Source organism: Mytilus edulis, chromosome 4 (assembly GCF_963676685.1).
Source record: "Mytilus edulis chromosome 4, xbMytEdul2.2, whole genome shotgun sequence".
NCBI lineage: Eukaryota > Metazoa > Mollusca > Bivalvia > Mytilida > Mytilidae > Mytilus > Mytilus edulis.
In genome coordinates, this window is record NC_092347.1 from 47,379,746 (window position 1) to 47,390,755 (window position 11,010).

Below are 11,010 nucleotides of genomic sequence, written 5' to 3' on the forward strand. Positions count from 1 at the left end.
GTTTGTTTATGGAATCAGTTATGTCCCTTTGACTGCTGTGTCAAACGTATCTGTGCTGTTACAATAATAAAAACGAGCGTAAGCAAGCATCTGTCACTGTTTCAAGTAATTTGTATTTTAAGTAGAAAATCATGCAATCCAACATCTTCTTATATTTCACACATCTTTTAAAATTCTAGTGAACAAATAAGTAATAAGAAGATGTTGATAATAGTAAACATAATAATTTTAAGATTATCTTGCAGGGTGAGAGATCGCAAAAATCTGTTAAAAAAAATGAAAAGAATCAGTCTGCATTCAGTACGTCCGAATCGCTTTGTTGGATTTATCTTCATCAGGTACGCTCCAACCAAACATTTGCAAGAGGAAGGAAGTATAACTTGAATAAGTGAAGAGTTTCAAAATTCATGCTATCAACGTATCATTCGCTATGTAAACTTGACAAACAACTATATTTATATGGTATTTGTAAACATTTATAAATAAACAGTAGAAAACATGATAATGAATTGATTCATAATTCATATGAATTGATTCATAATTCATATATAGATTAAGAATAAAACATAAGTAAGCAAGTTAAATCTTTGTGTATTAATACTTTCCGCCTGGACATACTTGTCCTAAAAGAGTTTTCAACAAACTTTCTACAATTTTAGTAGGTATATATGTATATCCATCAGAAACTTCATTTCTCTTGTCCTTATTCTGCCATTGTAAATAATGTAAAGGTATATGTCTTGTAATATTTTTAAACAGATCGTGCTGCTTCTTTGAAAAGTTTTTGGGATTGCGAGGAAGTAGTTCAATAAGGCCTCCCTTTGGAGGAAGGAATAGTTCCAACATTAAGCCAGCACCATGCATACCTATTATAATATCAGTTTCTGAAATCAACTTAAGTTGTTCTGTCATTGACATAGGTGCAAGATCGGCTGCTGTGAATCGGATATCAGGAAAAGACGCGTTGGTGGCATTGAATAATTCGTTTTCATTGATAATTTTACGTGTTAGTTTTCCTTTCGGGTTTCTCGGATGAGATAAATAGTCATGTCTCCAAATAAACAGTACGTTTATATTGTCACAGTTCGGTGCTGACCTCGGAGTTATTCCATATTTATTCATTACAAATGATCTAAAGTGATCAATGTAAGAAACTTGCTTCAGATCAAACAAGTTCAAAGGAGAAAATTTTTCCAGCATTGGCCAAACCATTTCTCTAAAAATAACTGGTTGCTTTAAATGTCGGACTCGAATTACTCGCCCGAAAAGTTTTTCCCAAAGCGGGTCTATATGTCCTTTTGGATGTCCATCTGCAAATAATATGATAGAATCTTTTGGGTCCTTGTGAAAGAAAATATGTAAAAGAAACACGTTAAATATATCGTTCATCGAATGGTATACATTTGCATATTCATATCTTTGTATTGCAATCGTGAAATTAGAAATTACTTTGATTTCTGCTTGCCTTTTTAAAGAATATGGTAGACTGACCATGTTCAGCCAGGTTGGTAAATGCCCTCGCATATTCATATACCTGGCAAATGTGTACTTTAATCGATATCTACAGTCTATTTGAAAGAATCCCCTTTTTGGGTTTAGCATCTCACTATATTCCCTCTGTCGTAAAACTTGAGAAACATTCTCCCCGCCATACGCCCCTCGACTTTTAGATGAGTCGATTGTAATATTCATCCACCGGACAAAGATGTTAGCAAATCCTTGAAATTTACCATTGCACTGTGTAGAGTTCCGTTTGGACCAATAGTTCAAAAATTGATCATGAATAGCGAAGTTTTCTTTGAAAAAGTAGAATGATTTATCTTCATGAACTCTGTGGTTGTAGGTGTTTGAAATAATGTTATAAGATGGTGTTGCGCCAATCTTAACGATTCGTGTTACTCCAGGGTTTATTCCATTTAAAGTTGAGTTTCGAGAAGCCATTCTTGCTAAAACATTATTTGTATCTTTATTTGTAAGAGTTTCTGTACGAGGAATATCAATTGTAGTTTCCACTAGATTTTCGTTCATAGACGGACGGATAGGTAAAGATTTGAATTCTTCCGAATTATTTCGAAGAGATAACATACTGGTATTTTCTTCAATCCTTATTTCACCCCTTGCAACAGATTTTGAGGCAGACGATATTCCTCCTTTTACATTATATTCAATTTTTCCTATTAAAGGAATGTTAACTATAATCGTATCTTGTGTATACTTTTGCACGTGCTGTATTTCTTCGTTAAATTTCAAAATAAACACTGTGATGTAAAATAACCATAACAAAGAAAAAATGAAAAACCACGGTCTTATCCAGTTTTTGCAAGATCTCTTCCCAGACTTTATCTGTAAAATAAGTATATTTAAATAGAATTGGAATATATTATTTATGTATGAGTTTAACTGAAACAAAAAGTATTTGCAAAAACAGCAACAAATGCTTGGTACTATTTCATGAGTACTAAGTCAAGAGGTTTTAGTTGTTGTTGCAGAGTATCTTAAAGTTTATACTTAAAACGTCATTTAGCTTGACGAGGATAAAACATGCATGAATTTATTTTATATCATCATATAATCAGAATCATTTGTAGTTAATTTTGTGATGAAGCGTTTTATTTCTTGGTTGTTTGTGGGTTTTCAATGGTTTTTTTTTTCGCAGTACAAATAGTTGAATCGAAATAAAAACAAAACCAGTTGATACGCAAAGCTAGTGTTCACACAAGGGATATCATATTAGCTTTGCTACAATGTTTTTTTTTACACTGAATGAATATGTTTTGGAAATACATGTTAACTAAATGGCTATTTGAATTAACATCTTTTTGTTTTCAATCTTGTACTTTAAATATAAAAAAAAGAATAGAAATCAAAAATAACTTTTCATAAAGGTTCGACTTACTTTTTGAAAAATCCTTCTTTTTACAATCATGTTTTTGTGTGTAATATTTTCCGAGTTGTAAGATATGATTTTACCATGCATGTATGGTCAGTTTAGCCAACAGCAATTTGTCGAAGATTTCCTGGTCTTATACAGAGTTACGAAAATTGAACTTAAGGTATACTATAGATATGCCTAGAGGTAGTTGTCATCGCGGAAGACTGAAGAATTAAAAAATTACAATACACATAGAAAATAGGTATATTTTTATTTTTTGCCATAAAGTATCATGTATGGAATAATGGGACACTTGTAAGTTGTTGAATTCATAATCAATAAAGTATTCATATTTTCAATCAATCAGCGTCTGAAAACGGGTTTTGACAATTAGCTGCATATATCAACAACCAACATTTTTGACTGATCAAGGCGTTCTTTAAAATTAACGATATTGGACAGAACTAAAACCAAAACTTCTGCCTCCCCTTTGAGTTGATTTCGGGGCATATTTGACTGGGTAAGTTTGAAAAAAACAAATAATTACTAGTAATATGAACTGGTCAGATCATATGTATGTCACACGTTGGCTATCACTATAAATGGCAAAAGTGTATAAAAATGAAAAAAAAGTGATTGGATCAGACAAAGTTACTTGCTAGCAATAAATTAAATCAATCATGATAGATCAAATATAGATGTTGATTATAGTTGACTGCAATATTTGGTCTGCTATTGAATAAGTTATATGCCAATTTCTAGAATTAAAAACAGGTACCCTCAATTTTCAGTTTTTTGGACACCTGTCTTTATTCAAATGAGGAGATTTGGTATTATTTCCAGCGAGACAACATGTTACACTGAAAAGCATTGTTCACAAATGATACCCTCACTATAATCTGATGAATAACTGGATACCACGGATAGGAAATGTATCGCACACAGTATAAATGCTCAGAACAGGAAGCTTGATTTCAAATTCCAGGAAACTGCATGTTTTGTTCATGAGAAACAAATCGTAGATTGTTTTTAGTTATGGCCTTATAAGATTCAATAAATATTATGTAAATATGAACTTGTTGAAAGATAAATCTAAAAATAGATCTCAGAGTATAGGATGTTTACCTGAATCTAAAAACTAATTTCAGGAAACTTTGGCTTTAGCTCCTGAGAAAAGATCGAGAATAGATGTCATGGAGCGGACGGATGCATAGATAGAAGAACTTGTATACCCTCTCCCTTTGGAAGCGAGTGTGTAATGATTCACTAACAAAAGGGTGCTGTACATTTTTTTTTCATTTACATTAACCTACAGTGTTTTTTTTCGACTACGACCACATGCAATTCATCATCGTTAGAGCATGAAGCTTGTAGACCATATACTATTTTCACTTTTTATGTGATTAACTTGATATATCGAAATAACAGAGTTTTTTTGAAAATGGTGAAATGATTGTGGTTTGTAGACTATAGTCGTGTCACCATTATTGGGTATTTATTTAGACGACAGTAATTCATATTAATAGAAGTTTTATTATGGAATAAATCCTCTATTAATTACCTCTTGATTACATTGAAGATGAAAATGTTTTATTCTACTCTGATGATATCCAATAAGGAGTATTCACATTTGGACATCTTAAGTTGTTCGTGGTCAATTTCATTGTTCAGTTTTCATGCATTATCAAATAAATGGGTAGAATTAAACAGTCCAATTGTGACTTTTATTTGATAATTGTGTCGATTTTGTCAAATTAAACATCTTGCATGTCAAGTATACCCCCATGATCGCTTTATACCTCTGTTCTGGTGACATGGTCCAAACAAAGTATTGTCGGGGTCGGCAAGGAATAAAAGTGGAAACGCGACAAACAAATTCTTCAAAAGTTCGACATAAATTTGAATTAATGTCGTTTTAGAATCATTAATCTTCATTAATGACAGATTAAAGATTTCTGGGAGAAACCGATAAAACAACACGTCTCAATTTGGATATTTTGACATTATTTAAACTTAATAATCGTTTTTCATGATGGATATAAAATTTTCGCGTTGACAATAAGATCGTATCATTCTATCGTTAATTATAATAAATTTTACATTCTATTTCACATTCTTTATTCAACAAGAAACTGTACTCTTTATTTTATTAACTGTTAAATTTCATTTTCTGTCCATCTTTACTACGCATGCGTATATGAATAAGTAAAGTATTATCAAGCTAGGTTGCTTAGCTAAAATGAATTTGCTGAAATGTGTCTCCTTATGACTCAGTTTACCAAAAATGTTTCTAATCGCAGGATAGTTGTATCTCCAAATTTGTGTTCCATCACCAAAATATGTGTCACATTTTCTTTATTAAAACTGTGTTGAGTTTCACAACTTTGAAATGCCGAGTTTCAAAAAATCCAACATGCAAAACGTAGCATTTAAGTGATTTGTTCACAAATTTCAAAATTTAAAATATCGATTTTGCAGATTGTTTTTTTCATGTAATACAGTCTAAGAAGGTCCAGATGGCGTTATTTCTAATTTTAGGGAAATTTTTGAAAATCTGAAATGTAAACTCTCTTTATATTTTTTTCTCATTAAATTGAATTAGCATAACTATTTTGTATATGTCTCATAAGCTTTAACGAAAATGGATGTTGTGTAACTTCAATTCATTACAGTTCATATATTTATCGTTTGAATATTTTTAAGACTTCGTTTTCTTGAAAAACAACGAATATCTACTTACCTAGAGTGTTTATTTAGAACTACATTTTTTAGCTTTAATCGACCTTGAGATTGTAACTTTTAAAGGCAACGGATACCTTTGATTGTTATTTAGCGATTCTGTTAGTGCTATTTAGGTGTATGTATTGCAGAATTTGTTCTTCATTAATGCATGTGGAACTGAGAATGCATGGCAGTTAATTTCACAAGACATAAGACATAAAGCTTTATTTAGAGTCATGCAGTATATGCAATATAAGTACAAACATAAGCTCTGAAGAGCTTTTAAAACAGACATTACAACAAATAAAACATATAAAACAAAACATACATAATATCAAGTCATGCACACATAGATTTAACATATAAGCAAAAGTTCATATCAGTATATAAACATGCAGCACAAAAATTCAGAACGGCATATTATAAGTTAAACACACAAGCAAACATGCACTATATAGATAAAGTTATCAAACTTAGATCTATTTTGTGCAAAATGTACAATTGTTTTTTTTGTTTAAGTGTTTTCATAACAACGCACTTAAATGCATAACCTTGATACAAAGACGAACCTAAGAAACAAGGTTATTGGACATAATTACATAAAAGTTCAAATATCACAGCAGACCGTGTATGACAAGAGAACCCATAGTGTTTGTCTGTTGAACAGAAATTAAAAAATAATTTGAAAAATAGAATAGAATGCAAGTCCTATATTTGGTAAATTAAAATTAATTCAAGAATACAAAATTTAAAAAATAAATTAGTTTAAATTAAAACATGAAAACAACACTTTACAAATTTCATGCGTCCGAAGCGCTCTTCTTTGAAAGCCAAGGATCATACGAACCGAAAAAGTTGAAGAGACCATGACAAAAATACTTAAGGGCAAATGCTCGTGTTTCATGGTTTTACATCTTTAGGTGCGAGGCTTTGTTTGCGTTCTCACATTATCTTTAAATTATATACTAATATTAATTTATATTGAAGTAAATTCATAAAATGACTAATCCTACATATATTTTAATAGTTTTCAAAGGTACCAGGATTATCAAACTACAATCAAATACTCTAAAGTTTGAAACAAAATAATCTAGTCAATACCAAAATATTTACACTGACAATAGTACGGTATTCCAAAACAGAGTTAAGGAGTTTCTGAATAAATGTCTTTTAAGTTATTAACATCAATCCTGTTTCAAAGAGTTAGACAAAATAATTTACTCTAGAGTCAAAAGAAAACCCATAACACTTTATTTATAAACAAAAGAAATCTTGGCTTTCTATTCTCTGGCAATATGACGACGGCGATGAAGATAACGATGACGCTGATTAAAAAAACGAATATTTTAACACTTAGGATTGCTTTAGACTACAAAATTGCTTCCAATATTTTCCCTTTCCATATAAATCTGAATGAGACGACCAACTTATTGTAATTTTCATATCCTACTTACACTTTATAATGAGGATTAGTAAAATGCATCAATTTTTTCATATCATGAGGAATAAATATCCATGTAATCATTTTACAGCGATTTTGAATAACCATTAAATAGCAAATATCAGTCCGTCCAGAAACAGAAGATTGTCTTAAAATTGATGGCTCAGGACATATGGTTATCTGTAACTAGAAAAGAATACTTAATCATCCAATCAGAACATAGAACACTGCTATTTTGTCAGAAAATGAATCGTCCTAATACCTATGATCACATATCGCTTATTTTTTGCGCCGTTTCATGGGCGACCAATTTGTATGGTATTATATTTGACGCGTTTGGGATAAAATTGAATAGCAGTTTTCGCCCGAATTTATCCCTTTTAATACTACGTCGGTAAATTGATGCGCATTTTAATTCACTACATATTAAGTTTTTATTGCTCTTTCGTCGGACTTAGCTGTTATCAGTGGCAATTAGCTTCTCTCGAAATGGGCAATCGTGATCAGCGAACGATTGATCCATCATTAAGTCAAATGGGTGCCTCATGAATCAAAAATGAATCTATATGTGCTTCTTAATCCCCAATCTAGCGCTTATAACTATTTCTGGCTTATCTATCGTACATCAGTATATTGCGGAGTTATTTTTCTGGGAGAAAATCGTCATTGATTAACTAATGAGGAATTTTATCTCTTTTATGTCCCCGTGATAATCAGACAAATTTACTTCGACTCTGTAAAACAAACATTTGTCCTCATTATGCAAATCAGAAGTAAAACCGTTTGAAAATAAAATAGAAACTTTCTGATTTTGTGGGGATATTATTCGTATAAAGAGTCTTCCATTTTTTTTTCTTATAAAGGGATAATTTATTAAGCGAAATGTCGCCGTAAATGAATAGTTTATAGTTTATATCATGTACTTCTATTTGCATAAATCCAGTTGTTGTATGTTCTGCAAAGAAGTTTCCAAAGAATTGAAGTGATGAAACTTCAATTGTCTTTGAAAAAAATGGGGATGGGACATTTTGCCTTGCAGTATGCCTCCGATAGAACATTGGGGCGTTGGGCACTCTAGATATAACATACTATACATAATATAAAAGTAGAATGAATAGAATGTAGAATAATATATACTTTACAAATAAAGATGATTTTAGAGTTTCCATTGTGAACTTTCCATATTTGTGTAGCAACATTAAAGCAGCGCCTACTGTGATACAGTGATATCTTTCCCTAGTTGATACGATGGCTAAGGGCTTGTTTTCTATCGTGATTTTCTCGATAGAGAATTGCTGCGTGCAAGTAAACCTTGGGTTGAAGTTCTTATTTGTAAGTTGCAAAATTATAATTATAATTATGAGATAACACCCTTTCTTTCCAGGTTTATTCTTTGTTTAACAACCCTTGTCAAACACTTGAAAACAAATAGATAGCCATTTTCTGTCTTTAAGCTTTTATATTTTTTAATATTTTCACGTTCTGGTAAATTATATTTATTCATTGTTATTTTGATAATTTCTTATCTTTTCTTATTATCTTGTGCCTTAATATACAGTCACAATAGCATCACATTTTGATTGCCAAAGAAAAATACAAACTGGTAGACAAAGTACGAAATCTTGAGATATCAGCAACTATAATCAAAATGAGATAAAGTTGTATAGTGATCAGCAGTTTGTTGTCACAGTTTTTGGAAGAGTTTAGACCTCAAGTACCAACTTATAACGGTAGTCTTATCTTTTCCTGTCGTCGACACTGGTCATTTGTTTTCTATTGTAGTTGTTCTGATGCGGAGATGTTATCTTTGTATTTACGAAAACAAATGGGAATATTTAAATTCGGAATTAAAATGTCTTGTAAAGGGAGAAAGCCACACTCTCCGCTAGTAAAAATACCCTCGCTTTTAGAGGTCCGTTAGTGATGCTTTGGAAAGCAAAATGTCTATATCTACCCAATTTTACGTTTTTTATTTGTAGTTTAAATATCCAAACTTTTATTCCAGCCGAAAAAAAATGAAGAAACCTATCTTATTGATTTTGTTGAATATAAATGTTCTTGTCCTGAACTTGCATAAAATGAATGCTACTAGACTGAAACAAACAACAACCAAGCTATCTCTGCAAATGGAGGGTTGCATACTGACAAAAAATGTCCTTATACCACATCATTGTATTTTCAAATCAGGATTTTCGTCAATTGTTATCTTTTTGTTTTATTTACCGAATTTGACGTTTATTTAAAAGTTATTAAATCATTACTTGTCTAGACTTAGGACGGATTACAGCTTGCCATTTGGTTGTCAATCATTAAAAGCTATACGGTGACCTCTGACTTATTGTCTATGTTCGGTAAGCTCATGTTATATGGTTGCTGTGTAACTTACATTACGCTTCATCTTCTTTAATTCATATTTGAACATAAAATGACTAAGGACAAACACGTGAGCTAATTGTTTACAAAATTAAAAAAAATATTGTTAGGCATAGGAAGATAGGATTTTGTTTTACAGTTTATATTATAGAATCCATCTTTCTAGTTCATTATATATGAATTGTAAATTCAGACAGTTAAACTTTCCAAAATCTAGAAGGCCAAATAAGGTAATAAGACCCATCTTAACCCCCCCCCCCCCCCCCCCTAAAAAAACAAACAAACCACACAACACAAGCAATAAATCAAAACATAAGAAACAAAAGATAATACACTTTATACATAATCCAATACGAATAAAAAAAAGTTCATTGTACTAGGCATTGTTACAATTTGGTTAAAACATATTGGAAAAAGCATTGCAGATTAAAATATTCATACCCTTGTTGAATTCTAAATCCACAGTCTATTATTTATTATCTTTTATAGCGACCTTCTTCGTACAGTGGCAGTCAAATTTCCCCCGGCATACTGGTCGACCAAACTTTCGAAACTATATATTGCATGCATTATTGCGGATTTGTTATCGTCTTTAATATGCATGACATATTTGCATCTTGGCGTTAAGCTATTAGTTTAAACATATTTATTTATAGTGGATTGGGAATCAAGTTAGTGAAACTTATATTAATCCCTTTCCACTTTGCGGTGCGAGTGCTGCTTTGTAGCGGCATTAGCCTGCTCTTTTATCGAAATCTTCAAGGGTGTCTTTTAAGTGAACGCAAGAGATATGGCTCTCTCTTAACACGGGTCATCCATTTATCGTCCCCTATCATCGTTTCCTCAAGACCATACTCGCAAATGGTGGCCAGGGAGAGCCGAAAATTTAGTCCCTGAAACTATCATCCCGTTAAGGTAAAGCTATTAACAATCAACCAATCAATCAATATGTTTTATAGTTTGTTTTCTTGATTTTATTTGCTTTACTATTACTGTCAAAAGTTACAAGTTTGCACGCTATGAACGGTTGTAAATAATTCCTTATATTTATCCCAACGTTATGATATTTATGTTTATTTTCATATAACCAAGGCGTACATATTGACTCCGATCCCAACTGACATATGGCGGGGGGGGGGGGGGGGGGCTGATCATATAGATGAAGAAAGTAATCACTATTTACTATTTAGAGAGCACGTACGTTTAGCGACTTCTAATGTTTATGTTTGATTATTACATGGTATTGAATTTATGTCTTGTTATAATAATGTTTTTATTATTTATACCACTAAATCAAATTTGGAGGGAACTTCAAGAGTCCCAAGAAGCACCGTCAAAGAATAAACTGTAATGGGTTACTGTAGTCACTTGTATTGTGGTGTTGCCATAAAGAACTCTTGTCTTTTAAAGTATATTATGCAATGTTTTGTTGTTAGTATTTTCTCGCACTTTTCCGTTTCAATTTTTATTCCTTTCTGTCTTATTCATCACTGGGGGTCTCATTGGGGGGTTCCGATCCCGGATCCCGCTTACTGTTTTGTCGGATTCCCGTATCCCGCTTACACTATGTACGTAAGCAATTCTCATTTTTTTTTGTCATTTC

The 11,010-nt window shown here is 31.8% G+C and overlaps 1 protein-coding gene across 1 annotated transcript; it reads right to left on the reverse strand.

The window, feature by feature from the left end:
• Nucleotides 1–594: 594 nt before the first annotated feature.
• Nucleotides 595–2,085, reverse strand: LOC139521414 (uncharacterized). The gene has a single exon (XM_071314891.1). It carries the CDS (start codon nt 2,083–2,085, stop codon nt 595–597), a length of 1,491 nt encoding a protein of 496 aa, XP_071170992.1.
• Between the last annotated feature and the right edge of the window lie 8,925 nt (nt 2,086–11,010).

What these genes read in the sequence shown, in the direction of transcription:
- LOC139521414 (XM_071314891.1), bottom strand. Translation starts at nt 2,085, where the DNA reads ATGTTATCTCTTCGAAATAATTCGGAAGAATTCAAATCTTTACCTATC.